Source organism: Vanacampus margaritifer, chromosome 18, assembly GCF_051991255.1.
Source record: "Vanacampus margaritifer isolate UIUO_Vmar chromosome 18, RoL_Vmar_1.0, whole genome shotgun sequence".
Taxonomy (NCBI): Eukaryota; Metazoa; Chordata; class Actinopteri; order Syngnathiformes; family Syngnathidae; genus Vanacampus; species Vanacampus margaritifer.
This window is the reverse complement of record NC_135449.1, coordinates 6,231,931-6,246,760: the sequence shown is the minus strand read 5'-3', so window position 1 is coordinate 6,246,760 and position 14,830 is coordinate 6,231,931. Positions and strand designations below refer to the sequence as shown.

The following is a 14,830-nucleotide window of genomic DNA, read 5'->3' as shown; positions in this document are numbered from 1 at the left end:
AAGACATGTATTTTCACTTTATAGAAACTTGTAGTATTGTAGTAGTACTGTATCCTGTATCCTAAACACAACAGAGTAAGCCTGATTGTAACAAACACAACCTTATTGGTGAGAAAATCTCCTTGTCCCCGAACAGGACTAATACTGAACGCGTGCAAGTCCTATCTGCCCAATCTGTTCCTGTTACCGACTCCCTCATTTGACCATAAAGCGCTGTCCATTAAGTTGAAATGTTGTCCGGTAATAGAAGCTGGCACAACAACGAGACGGAAGACAGGATGTCCAAGACGGATGCGTTTGATGGTAAAGGTCTACAATCATACCAGACACGACTTGGTAGTTTAGGCCGAGGGGGATTTGAATGATAAATGGTTGCTTTCCAGCAGGAGGAGGATTTTGTTTGGATAGAAATCGGGAATTCGGGCAGCGAGGACCATGTAGGTGACAGAGTGAAATACAAGGGGATTTAAAAAAAAAAACACTTCCTGCTTTGGACCAGACTTTGATTGGAGTGTTCGGTTTCCACAGAGGTGAGGTACGCTGGTGTGCCTCACAGTTTATTTACAGAGCTTTTGGTCTCGCTACTCTATCCCTCATTCCCAAAAGGTCGAACCCCAGTGAGTGGAAACACGCGCGAGCCCTCCTTTTCCGACGGGAAAAAGCCGTATTCCTTCGAATTTCCGTAGCTGGCTATTAACGAAGACAGATCATCGACACAGCACACAGCTCATTAACTAATAATTTATTTTCGTATCACTTAGATGAAAAAGTCAGTGGTTCATTTGCCTTAAGGGAAAAAGTACAAGACTTGGATATAGAAATGAGGGGGGGGGGGGGGGGTAAGGTATGCACCAAAACAAAAAGCTGTGGATACTTCATGGGATGAGTGACATACTCCAGACATTCATGTAACAGAAAGAGGCAGGGTCCATTCCCATTTGTACTTCCACTTTGGGAATCAAAGGGTCCAATCATCCCCGCGTCACATACTTAGTCATCTTCACGCACCGAAGCTATTTACAATAGGGTGCTCGTCATAGAAGCTTAAATGAATACATTCTGCGTACCATCTGAAACACATCTCGAGGCCGGGGTGACCGAAGCACATGTTTCTGCTTTCGGCATCCGTGTGACGTCATCGGCTTTTGTTTTGTACAATACAAGCGCGTGAGTCATCAGGTGACGCCTCGCGTGACGCGACACAAGACGGCCAGCCCGCCGCATATTTACAGCATGACAAGTGGGGGAGGGGGTGGGGAGACACGGTAGTGTGAGGACACTTTGTTAGGTACACCTGCGCAAATCGATCTCATGACAGATCTGGCTTAAAAAGGAACGAAATGTGAATTAAGCAGCAAAATCGACCTGTCCCCCCCCCCCCCCCCCCCATCTCAGGGGGCGGCCATTTTGCGACTTGCTTTCGACTGACAATGACGTCAGTTTCTCAGGGCTCAGGAAAAAGACCACCTGTTTTTTTTTATATTTGGTCATGTGACATTCGCACGCTGAGTCCTGATTGGTCATTACCTGAGCAACAGTGATGTCATTTTCAGTCGACAGCAAGCGGCAAAATGGCCGCCCCCTGTGATGGCTAAAAAAATGGGTGGATTTTGCTGCTTATTTTTCACAATTCAATACTAGTGTTCTGTCCCCACATCATGTTATTTCTATAAGTTATTAACCAATTTAGAGTGTTGAAAATGTCAATGCTGGATTTTCATTATTTTTTTTGCAATCACAAGTGAAAATAGGTCACAAACTGTATAATTTTAGTTAGCTTATTAAATGTAAAGCGTCGGTGCAGAAGGAACTAAACTGTGTAGTCAGCGACACATATCGTTTAATTTATTGCATCACTCATGGCTCTAAGATCTTTGAAAAATAGTTTGGGGGGAAAAAAAATGCAACCATTGTCTTCTGCTCAGTTTTTTTTTTAAATTAAATTAATTAGTGAACGGGGAGTTTGGTTCCTGCAAAGTAGAGATTTTGCAGATCATCATCTTTGTTTCGTTTAAAATCAAGCTCGTTAGATTGCGCAGGTGTACCTCATGTTGTAGGCAGCGTGCACATACAAAACATCTTCTACAGCATCGAATTTGAGCACCAAAAAGCAACGAGGGTGCAGAGCGTGATGCGCATATCGCTTGTTTACGTGCGTGAACTAATTAGAAGCACACACACACATACTCTCACTCGCGCACACCTGTGAGCGCTATAAAAAGCTGCAGCAGATGAAACGAAGCAAACGCGCAAAAATCTATTGCCAAGCTTTGGGCCTCATTAAAGTCAAACAACAGGACGGCTCTCCCTGTGAGGCTCACTCAAAAAAAAAAAAAAGGACGAGAAAACATCTGGCACGCTCTTATCTTCGCGTCAACGTTCAGGGTGGGCACTTGAGAGAGTGCCAATAGAAAATAGGGCATGGCGATATTGTTGCGAAATGAGATCCAGATACTGTTCAGGCGAAAATCCACATGAGCGGAACCTCCAAAGTTAACCAAATGTGTTTTGCTTTTTCTTTGGCTTTGTTTTTTTTTTTTTTTTCCAATGAAGGCAAAAGTCATGATAACTATCCAATTTTTTTCATACTGCTTATCATCTTTAGCTATTTAGTGAACTGAAGCTGATAACTACAAAAATGTTCTGGCTGCTCAGTAAAAAAAAAAAAAAAAAAAAAAATACAATTAAAGACCATGTAAGATGAATTCTGAGATTTGTTTCTAAATAGATTAGACATGTTTGAAGATAACTGCTGAAGACAGAACTATGTAGTACTGAATTTCAGTTTTTCAGATTTTTTTTTTTTTCGAAACATATTTGACAGCATGAGTCACCCCTCCCCCTTCAATGTCCAGACAGTCTGGCGGCGTGGCTGCTTTAGAGCACCCCGTCGTCTGCCAAGAGTGTGCGTACATGATGTTGAGAAAGTTGGAAGTGTTGAAAAAGGTCAGCCCTGACAGCCAATGGGTGAATGGGGGGGGGGGGGCTACAGGTTGGCATTGCCACATTAGAGCGCTTCGTCGTCTGCCGTGCGTATCACACTGAGAAAGTTGGAAGCGCCATGAAAGGGAGATTTTTTTTAAGTCAGCCTTGACAGCCAATGTGTGAACAAGGGCTATGGGGGTTTGGCATTACCAATTTAGAGCGCCTCGTTGTCCGCCATGAGTGTGCGTACATCAAGATGAGAAAGGTCAAAGTGCCAGGAGGGAGGGTTTTTTTGTGGGAATGGGGGCCAACTAATTGTCAAATTGAATGTATTTGATTGACAGCTGAAAGGGGCGTGGTTTTAGGATATTCTGTGGACACACCCACTGTCTTTTTTTTTATGATTTTCAAAGTTTTATGACATGACAGGAACGAATTCCATCACTTAAAATTATTTCCTTTGTGGAGGTTACACTGTAAGACTTGGGGTCATAATGCTAGTATGAAGTCATCAACTGTTGACAAGAACTTATTTTGGTTACATTTCATTTGGCGCAAGAGCCGCAAACTTCCACTACAAGGACATTCTTAGGGCGAGCTAACACAATCAATACATTAGAGTGAGTCCTTCACAGTTTGACGTACATTCTCGGAGATTTAAAAGGAGCGCTTATACAGTGCGGAGTACAGTGCGCCACTGAGGCCATTTGGCAGCCTTAACCTGCGCTGTCACTTATCTAAGACACTCTATACACAACATGCAAAAAAAAAAAAAAAGGCTCGTGGGGTGGGGTGGGGGGGGCGTCTTAGGTGGGTGCTTGGCTGATACGAAGCAGAGGAGAGAGTCTTTTGGAGGAAGGACAAGCCAAACAAGCAGCCTCGGCCGCAGCCAAACAACCGCTAACTTTCATGACGTGCCTGTCAGCACGCTGGCTGCCACGTGAACCTCAGACTCAAAAGTTTGTTGATCTTATACCGTACATAACGTCTTTTATAGAATGAAAGGCGGATTTTAAAAAAAAAAAAAACGTTTTTTTTTTTTCCTGTCCTTTCTTGGATCGGACTCTCATAGTCTCTTAATCAAGTTTAAAAAACCCGACTGTGCTCATTTGGCAAAGGATGACAGGGGAGATACGTTTTCGTGTGGGGGGGGGGGGGGGGCAGCACAAACCACCAACATGCAAACATGACAAAACACGCGAGGAGTGAAATGCGATAGCCTCATGTCATAAAAACGTTCTGGCCTCGTTCATTCAGACTAAATAGTCACGTCTCGCTTTTGTCAGTCACGTGACACTTCAGTAACCAATCAGCTAAAGATGACTCGGGGACCAAAAAGTTGCCAGCGAACTCGAGAGGGGCCAACCAGGGAGAGGTACAAAAAAAAACTCTTTCGAAGCCATCCGAGCATTCTGCTGTCACGGTATGTAAAATGTTGGACGAGATAACGGGCAAAGAAAATAAGCGGTGAGCTTGCTTGAGTCCAGATCGGTGGCGGCAGCAAGTTTGTTGTGGAAAATCCCAAAGACTATTAAAAAGATCTCGATTGCAAAGAAGTTCTTGCTGATGTCCGGTACCCCCCCAAAAAAAAAAGACCCATTGCGACCGGAAGTGATTCCTTAGACTTCATCGTTGCTTCTTAAAATCCTTTGGGAAGAGTTTTTGAAGGAGCAGTGGTTGGAAAACGGAGCGGATGGTTCCAACGTCGTCACCGGGGACGGGAACGGTGTCTTACGTTCGTCTACCACTTCATACCCTTTTTAACGGTCCCTTTATAAGGCAAACCATAGGACGAGAAAGACGAGACATTACAGAGGCCATTCTTGGAAAAAATACAAAGGAAAATAATTATACAATATACACAAAATGTGGTCCTTAAAACAGGTAGGGTACATGCAGTCTTGGTAATGTGCAGCGTTCCCGTGATGGAAGGGGCGGGGTCAGGGTTTTACGGGGTGCGGTTCTCCCATCATGCTTTGCCGCACTTCCCTTTCTTCTCTTTGCGCTGGAACTTCCTCAGCCGTCTCGTCCAAACGTCCCTCCACTGGATCACCAGGCTGTTCTTATCCGCCAGCAGCCCCACGCGTTCCGCCCCCGGGTTGGAGTTTCCCCCGCCGGGCCCGACCCCCGTCCCCGGGCCGGTCCCGCCGTCGCTGCCGCCCATGACCAGGAAGCGCTTGCTCATCTGGATCTTGGGACACTTGCAGGCCAGATCCTTCATGTGCACCCACAGGATGTTATCCCCCCGTTTTAAGGGCTCGCCGCGACTCTTGTACACGGACATGACGTTGACGGAAAACTTGGCCCAGTCGCCGATCGTCTCCATGTCCAGCACGTTCACTTGCACCGCTGAAAATACATCCAATGACAGTCCCAAGTCAACAATCGCGTAACATACGTCACACTATACTAATGAACACTTACCAAAATCCTTTTTGCAGTATTTTTTCATATTGATCTTCAAGTTGCCCTTCACTGGTTTGCAGTAGGACTCACAGTCTACAAAACAAAGACAAAAAATAAAAACATTCAACAAAAACGGCTTGGGGCCCATAGAAGCAAATATTGTGCGTCAATTTCCATAATTTTTTGCACAATTTATTTTTCTTTTTAATTTTTTTTCTTTCTGGAGCCATAATTTTTAACTCTTTGACTGCCAAAAACGTTAAATAACGTTTAGTAAAATCTTATGGAGGAGTGCCAAAGACGTTAAAAGACGTTTTTTCAAAACAGAGGTGAAACTAACCATTTTCTATTGTTGATTACTGAAAAACGGAATAAGGTAGAAACAAACTTTTTTTTCTGATGAAAGATGAGAGTCCAATCTTTCATTTGGTAGTATGTGTGTTTCCATAGTCCAAACACATAATTTTCTGTGGACCTTGAAAGATCAGTCAAAAATGCTTAAATCGGCCGGCACCCACGGCATCCCTTTTCTGAAAATGTCTGGCAGTTAAAGAGCTAAATGTAACATGTAGAAATAATAAAAGATATTGCAAGTGATTTTCTTTTCTTTTCACAGTAACTTGAACAAACTACAGTATTATCTTTAGTCCAAAAACGAATAGTAGTAACAAATAAATTCAATAAGATGTAACGAATGAAACAGTGAAACGCATTAACTGGGCTTTGTGTCTGCTGTACGTGTCTTGGCCAACAGGAGGCGGTATAAGATATAAAGACCTACTACATAGTAGATTTGATGATGAAACACAGAAGAAGACCTCAAAGATGCTTCTTTATTAGTCATTTTTTGCAGAGGGTGAAATTATTGTTATTGATCATCTCTGTCTGGATTTGTTGCTACCCTTTGAGTTACACTCTAAAAACAATTGAGTCAAAAGTAACCCAATTATGGATCAAAAATGGACCGATCCACTTTATGGGTCAATTTGACCCAATTTTCTCTGTTGTTTTATTCGAAATTACCCAATTTTTGACACAAGTAAAGGATCGGTCCATTTTTGACCCATAGTTGGGTTATTTTTGACCAAACTGTTTTTAGAGTATTAAAAAAAAAAATCCTTAAAGGTTTATAATCACTGCAATGTTGATGCTAGTATGTCTATAACGTTTCCCATTATTTGCTAGCATTAAGGACTTGAAGGAATACTTGACTCATTGGGGCCATTTTCAGCAGTAAAAAGTTAATATTTTGTCCAGAATTGCGTATTAACTTAATTATTTTTCATGTACAATTAAAACCTTAAAAAAAAAAAAAAAAATTCCACTTGCTGTCGACTGAAGATTACATCACCTGTGCTGAGGAAGTAGATAACGAGTACAAGCCCTGATTGGTCGTTACCTACTTCATCAGAACAGATGATCTTAAGGTATTAATTGTACATGAAAAATAATGAAGTTACCAAATTAATTCTGGATTTTTTTGTTGTTGTTGTTGCTGAAAATGGCTCAATGAGTCAAGTATCCCTTTAAGGATTTTGTAAGGTAAATTTATGAGGTTTGGCAAAAAAACATCACATGTAGTTGTTGATGCTAATTACCTTAGCCTGTCCATAGCGTTTCCCTTTATGTGTTAGCATTGAGATAGCAGACTTTTGTACGGTAAAGTTATGCGGTCTGGCTAAAAAAATACCACTTGTAATTGTTGTTTTAGGTTTAGTTTTAACAGTAAACTTCAATTGTGATTGTCAATAAACATCTTTAAAAACATAACTTGGCCTCTTTTAAAAAATAATGAAGTAGCATGAGCTAACCAGGAGTTCGGAAAGCATGTCATTTTCCTACACGCATTCATTTAAAGAACTCATATTAGATTAAATGGCAAAGAATCAAGGATGATGTTAAGATTAGTGTGGCTATTTTGTTGTGTGTAAGAAAACGCCAACATTTGACATCCCCATCTGAAGCCTGGACGGCAGCAGGGGCGCATGGCAGGTGAAACACAGCAGAGGACTCAAAGTGTTAAGTCTGACATGTTTTCTAGATTGTTGAGAAAAGACAGAGCGAGGCGGAAGCAGGTCATGCTTGGATGGTGCGAGTGGGCCTGCGTGAAGCCCGAGACCACACATTGGCCAGATACATATTAAAAACGGTTTGCCTCAGTCGTCGTCCCCGAGTTTCTCTTTCTGAAAGCTGGATAGAAAAATGACAAATAATTTCATTTTAGATGGACAGCCAGCAGGCAAGCTGGCAAGAACGCACATGTAAATCTTCCCGTATGTTTGATTCTTATCAAAATTCAAATTGTTGCGTGATGATGAAAAGAGGGAGGAGGGGGGGAGATCGTAACTATTAAAAACAGACGAGCGCTATCATGATAGAAATGTGGATCCGTGCTGAATTCACATATTTGAAGTAAAAAAAAGAAGAAAAAAAAAGACCTCTGACAATGATGGAGTGACAACATGAAAGCGGATTAGAAAACATTTCCCATGTTTGAAGTCAGGCATCTTGAAGGGGGACACGGGAAGTTGACCGTGCTGCCTGCTCGGAATGTCAAGACTACGAAACGCAGAAACCACATGCTGGTAAACTGGACCCGGCCCTTGTGGTCTCGCTGCTTTCGCAAGGAAAACCAGCCAGTCACGTCGTCTACCAAAGTAAATCAATCAAAAGCGACCGCGCCCACAAAGGGTTGCATGCGAGTGAGGGTGTTGCGTGTTTTTTTTTTTTTTTTTGGGGAGGAAAGACGGATGCAGCAAATGAAGGTGTTTGGGAAGGAACAGAAGACCAGGAAAGTCATAAAAATGTCCAGGATGCTTGGCTGTGTATCAGTGAAAAGGAGAGTTTATAAGGCACAGTGAGGAGAGAGAAAAAAGGAAAAGAAAAAAAAGAGCTTTAAAAACTGTTAGGGTGTTTAAAAAGAACGGTATTAAATTTTTTTGAGCATATTTCCTTGCTGTCAATTCTAGTTTTATTTTCCACTTCACTCTTCTACCTTTTCTCTATGGTTTTACATACACTCATGGCCAACAATGAGGCACTCTAAAAGTAGCCATGCCAACATGATAGCAATTTCATACTTTTTAGAGGAGAAAAGTGTTGTGACTTTTTTGTTCCCAATAAGAAAAAGTTACAAAAGTACAACGATGTATTTTGAGGAATGAAATAATTACAACCCAATTAATTTTACGAGTTGTAAGTTGACAAATTAACTAACTATTATTATTATGATGATGATGATGATGATAATACAGTCAAAGTCTCAAGTTTAAGAAAGCCACATTTTAACAAAGGAATTTCAAAAGTACAACATTATTCTAATATTATTTTGGAAAATTTGTGAGGATGTCATATTTATGGGACGCATCTGCTTTTTAATTGGCCCAAAGCTCAAGTATAAGTAGTAAGCTGTTTTATGTTTGTTTTATTAGCACGCCAGTCCCAATTCACTTAAAAAAAAACAAAAAACATAATTGGTTGCACCCGGTCTGAAGACGCCAATATGAGAAGCCCATAAATAAATTAAACTTTACAACTATATGGGGAGCTCTGACAAAAAAAAAAAAAATTCCCTGTTGTTTTAAAAATCTTCGTTTTCAAAAGGTCTTTTCATTAGAGGTGAGTTAGTGGTTTCGTATGCAGCTCATTATCATGAACGTGCGCATGCAACTGTGACAGGCATGCATTTGTATGAGATGTGCATGGATTTCATTAGAGCGACACCAAATATGTGCATGTTACTTCTTGTATAACGTGAGGTATACTGCGGTTGGCCCCGAGGTACTGGCGGCCAAACGTTGGCAGGGGGAGCGGCAAGCGTTTTCCCATGAGGAGCCACTTTTCACCTGGAAAAGCTCTCGCCAAAAGAAAAAAAAAATAAATAAATCGGCCGCTGACCCAGAAGAGCAGCCCAGTGAAAACACACACAATTGGGCTGAAGGCTTCTTGATGCCTTTGCTCCGTCGAGGCCTTTTCTCTGCTGCGACAAGGACAAATTGCTTCTTCCGCCCCCTTCCATACAAAACCAACATTTTGGACAGTCAAGTTTAAGGATTGGGAGAAAGACGCGGATGGCGTATTTTTTCGAGTGCCTGAGGAGAATTGCAGATGGGATTTGAAACATTTTCCCACGGAAGCAGCAAACAGACTGTTAAGTTTTGATACTTTTCACCACAGGAAATTTCTTGCAGCACAGTAAACGCAAAATGAAGTTTGAAGTGATGGAACTGGAAGTGTAAGTGGAAGATGAACATTTCTGAGTTAAAGAAACGAAATCCAGCAACCACACGTCATGATTTTTATTTTTTATTTTTTTGACTGAAATCGTCCCTAGCTCTTTGACTGCCAAAAACGTTAAATAACGTTTAGTAAAATCCTATGGAGGAGTGCCAAAGACGTTAAAAGACGTTTGTTTCAAAACAGAGGTGAAACTAACCATTTTCTATTGTTGATTACTGAAAAACGGAATAAGGTAGAAACAAACTTTTTTTTTCTGATGAAAGATGAGAGTCCAATCTTTCATTTGGTAGTATGTGTGTTTCCATAGTCCAAACACATAATTTTCTATGGACCTTGAAAGATCAGTCAAAATGCTTAAAATCGGCTGTCACAACCCGTTTCTGAAAACGTCTGGCAGTCAAATTAATTAATGCTAGTCCTGCGTAAAATTTAAAATTTGGGAGAGACTGGCACCCTTTACGGAAACGTAGAGTTCAGAGGAATTTTTACCTTTTTTTTCAGAAACTCAAAAACTGCATTGCACAATAGAAGATCCGTTGCAATGATTTTTGGCATTTCAAAAAATATTTACACAAAAGGAAAAGATCTGGTTTGCACCAGCCTTCCAAACACAAACATTTGCTACAAATCTAAATCTTATTGAGCTTAATGTGAATGGAATGGTCAGTTGTATCCCAACATTGATTTGCATCGCTGTTCTTGTTCAATAAAACTGTTGGAATTATGTGATGTGGTCATGAGGAAGCACAAAAAAAAAAAAAAAAACCTTGCCGCATTGGAACCTACGCCCATTAAATCATTAACATTTCCAAATCGACATGAATCAAGAAGGGAAAAAAATAAGGGTAATTGAGCGGAGAATTGGGGGGTTCAAGGGAGAGTGAACCAATTTCCTCCCAAGTCAGGTGCCAAAAGTCTTTTCACGCCTCAAAACGCTTCCTTCCACTTTATCTACCACGTACGCCGCAAAGCAATCACCTCTGCTGTCTATTGGCCGGCCTTGCCGTTTGAGCCGCGGGGCGATGCTTTGAGCGCCTCGAGGCTCGAGGTCGAGGAAACTTGGCGGAGGACTTCGGGATTTCAAGACAAAAGGGGGGAAAAAAAATACGTCTGGGCCAAAGCACTTCAAAAAGGAGGCGCCCCACCCTCCGTTAATATTTATTCCACACCTTCGAACTGGAGCCCAGAAATGAAAAAAAAGAAAAAAGAAAAAGATGTTTTTGTTCCTCTCGTGAAGTAGTAGAGGGGCGGGGTGCGAGCGGGTGTACACCAACCTGCTGGCTCCTCGGTGCTGCTCACCGCAGCTGTGGGGTTCACCACGGGGATCTCTGAAACAGACAGAGAAAAACTGCTGAAACAGAAATCCTCACTTTTCAATGATGCCGTCTGTCAGCGCAGGCGCAGTAACATTCATAGGTGAGCCTGAAAATACGAAAATCGATCTGATGACGATACAGCCTTCCAATCTGGGCCTTGGGAACCATGAAAGATGAAAAAACAAATCGAACCCAGATATGTCAAATTCAGATTGTTCGTGGCACATCGAATTTGTTGTGTTGTTAAGTCAACACTGCTGTTGCGTAATCGCTACACAAGCCCATGTAGACGGACAAACAGATGGCAGGGGGGGCTTATTTGGTTTTGGATCATCTTGAGACAGATGTAGCACTGGAATCCCCCCCCCCCAACCTTGCTGTCATCTGTCTCTCTTAAAAGTGCCTCATGGAACGCCTCGAGGTCCCCTTCCAATTATATGCACCAGTCCAAAATAAACGTTAACAACAACATACAGTTTGACTGAATGCGATTGGAGCCTCCAAAGCAAGCCAGCGGGGACGTGTTGACAAGGTCTTGGAAGGCTGTTTTGACTCGGACTAAAAAAAAAATAAAAAAATCCGTATCAAAATTGTGTTTACAGCCTAGAACAAAGGAGAACCACATCTAGTGACACACAATGAGAGGATCAGTGTGATCCGGGATGCTGCCATCAAACATACTAATTGGCTGCTTAACAGCCTTGTCTTCTGTCTCGGGGCTCACCGGGAGCAAAGATGCTCCCCATGAGGCCATATTGTCACACACAAAGTTGTCATTAAGCCTAATAGAGCTAAATTTATGCGTGTGCCTAATACACACGCATAGCTCCTTTTGGTCCCTGGATGGTTTCGGTGGCAATGAAATGGTTGGGGTCGGCCATCCATGACCGCGGTTCTTTCTGTCGGCCATCTGCTCCGGAGCTGCGATGCGAGAGAAACAGCACGGCGCCATGTGGCACCGTGCGGCGCGGCGCGGCGTGATGTCACATGGGCAAAGGTCATTTTTTTGGAGAGAGTCGTACAGTCCGCTCGCTCTACGCTCGGTCGGAAACACATCAGCCGGGAAATTCCCGACATTTTTGTGGAGAATTACATCTGCGGTTGAGAGGTGGTCCACAAACACCAGATCGCGGACCGGTAGTGGTTCATGGCACAGTTGGTACCGGGCACTACAGAGAGGAATGAACAAAAAAATATTTGATCAACCAGGGTAGAAGTTTGATTGAAAATCAGGGGAATCCGTCTGTGAAAACAAGAGAGCTTCTTTGGAAAGGGCAAAAGTTGGATGAAACTAAAGATAGAGCCTAAAAACTTCCAATTCCTGGAAAAAATGGCGGAAGAAGATTAAACTTCCTAAAAATGGTAATATGTGTGTTTTTAATAGGTTTTAGGTGAACTGATGAATACACACACACGCACATACAAAAAATAAAAAAAAAATAAAAAAAAAATGAGAGCGCAATGATGATGGCATGTCAAATCGGTAAAACTACCGAATGAACAATACTGAGCTCTCCCCCAAAAAAATTATATAAAAAAAAAAATTATTTAATTTTTTTTTTTTTTTAAAGGTATATTCTTAATTAATTTAAAAAAAAAAGAGAGCAATGATGATGACATGTCAAATCGGTAAAACTACCGAATGAACAATACTGAGCTCTCCCCCCAGAAAATTATTAAAAAAAAAAATATATATTTTATTATTATTATTTTTTTTAAAGGTTCATTCTTAATTAATTAAAAAAAAAAAAAAAAAGAGAGCAATGATGATGACATGTCAAATCGGTAAAACTACCGAATGAACAATACTGAGCTCTCCCCCAAAAAAATTATTAAAAAAAAAAAATTATTAATTTTTTTTTTTTTTTTTTTAAAGGTTCATTCTTAATTAATTAAAAAAAAAGAGAGCAATGATGATGACATGTCAAATCGGTAAAACTACCGAATGAACAATACTGAGCTCTCCAGAAAAAAAAAAAAAAAGGTAATATGTGTCCATATATCTGGAAAACTGCAATTGCCTTTTCAGCTCAGCCATGATCACGTTGCACTTGATCACGGCTTTGCATCTGTTTGGCACACATCCTCCCTCACATATGTTTTGGTCTTTCCTCTACGAAATTATCGTGGCATTTTCTGCGGCTGCCCAATCCCACAGAACACATCGGGCCTTGGCCGGGTCAGAAGCCCAAAAAGTGACTCCAGGCTACAACCAGACGTGTGCTTTAAATTACGCCGGCTAATCTCCGTGACTTCAGCGAATGCTGCTTTTACTTGAGGTTACAAGTCTTTTGCGCCCTTCGTTACGTAACGCGCTCCGAGCCGAAATCAAACGTTTGTGCGTCCACTCACTGATGCAGGGGGCCACGGGGGATCGGCTCTGCTGGTAGCCCTTGGCGCAGCGGTTGCAGGTGATGCCGGTGACGCCGTCCTTGCAGGGGCACTGGCCTGTGGTCTGGTTGCACGTCTTACCCGCTGCTCCGACAGGATGGCAGTCGCAGGCTGTGGCAAGAGGTCGGGGGGTGAACATTGGGGAGAGCAGAGAAAATGAAATTAGGATTCGTTTGTCCAACACAGACGGGATGTCAACAATATTCTTGAGAAGAAACGGAAAATATTAGCATTTTTCATCAGGCTGTTCAGAATGGCCCTGACTTACAAAACGTGTGAAATGAGGCAAAATGTGACACTGTCTGCTTGGTGACACATCACTTCTCGAAAGTGTTTTCAAATCCCTGGCGAATGCCAACATAAGCAAGCAAAAACTTTTGGTAAGCTTGTTCTCACGTGGCTTTTGGTTCGAAGGGCAATAAAATACGTGTGGGCCCGGTGGATTTACAGTTACACAGGATGTTCTCTTGGAACTGGTTGGGGGGGGGCAGGACGGAACAAGTTGAAAGTGACGATGAGACAGTGAGAGATCTAGTGACTTTCAAAAAGAGAACTTCTGGTGTGTTCAGAACGGTAAACAAACGTGAAACTTCAGCCATCATTTGGAAAAGGCCAAATTGATTGACTCAACTTTGACGTCTTTAGCCGTCAATGGCAGTGAATGAGTTAAAAAAAAAAAAAAAAAAAAAAAAAAGATTAGAAAAGACAAAATGACTTGGAAAAGGAAAAAGCCTGGAACCCACCACTTTTTTTCCCAAGGCTTGCCAGGCAGCTGCTTCCACGCCACACTTTCTTTCCGTGACTTGTCGGAAGTGTGAACGTGTTTATTTGCACCGGACATTTTTGAGCCACTAGAGCAGAGCAGCGTACGAGGGCCCACCTGTTTTGCTGGAGCTTTTTAAAAGGGCTGAAATTGACCCAAGAAAGATCTGGCAGTGGGGGGGCAAGGAGGGATTAACTGGAGCTCAGATCCTCTGAAGCACGTTTGGCTTTTTCCGGGCATGGCCCGGTCTGGTCGGCAGGTGTCAAAGTGGTCCTGGTTCATTTCAAGCGGACGTAAATCTGACGCGCTCAGAAATCTCTGCCGTTCAGGTCACGCCGGCTCACCCGGAACAGTCAGGCTTTGATGGCGCGGGTTAAAAGAGAAAATGGCGGCATATGGTGGGTGGCGCATGACACAGGGACCAACTCGGGAAGAGTTTCTGCTGTTACGAAGAGACGGTCCTTGCCGCTATGTGCCAACCGTGTCTCCTAATTCATCGGCCAGAGGCAACGCCAGGTGCGGCGACATTTCTGGCATTCCTGGAGTTCTGCCCTCATTAGTGTTAATGAAACCGAGCAGATTGGACCACAAACACTACTATGAATATGAACACCATTTAACCCTGGAGAACCCACGGGGTCAAATTTGGCCCCTATAAATTCTGCTACTCAAATAACAAAGACCATTTTTTTTATTTTTTTTTTTTACAAATTTTACTTCAAAAGTCCAGAGTGCCACTTCTGACCCCTGCCTGGGGCCATCTAGTGGATGAATATTGCACTTACATGAG

General features: G+C 42.3%; 1 protein-coding gene across 1 annotated transcript in view; it reads right to left on the bottom strand.

Moving 5' to 3' along the window:
• Positions 1–727: 727 nt before the first annotated feature.
• The window catches only part of ntn2 (netrin 2), a 44,166-nt gene continuing 30,063 nt past the window's right edge, over positions 728–14,830 (bottom strand). The window contains 4 exon segments of the mRNA XM_077551617.1: positions 728–5,274; positions 5,350–5,424; positions 10,845–10,898; positions 13,239–13,388. Of these exon segments, the coding sequence (XP_077407743.1) occupies positions 4,895–5,274; positions 5,350–5,424; positions 10,845–10,898; positions 13,239–13,388 (659 nt within the window). The 3' untranslated portion in view covers positions 728–4,894.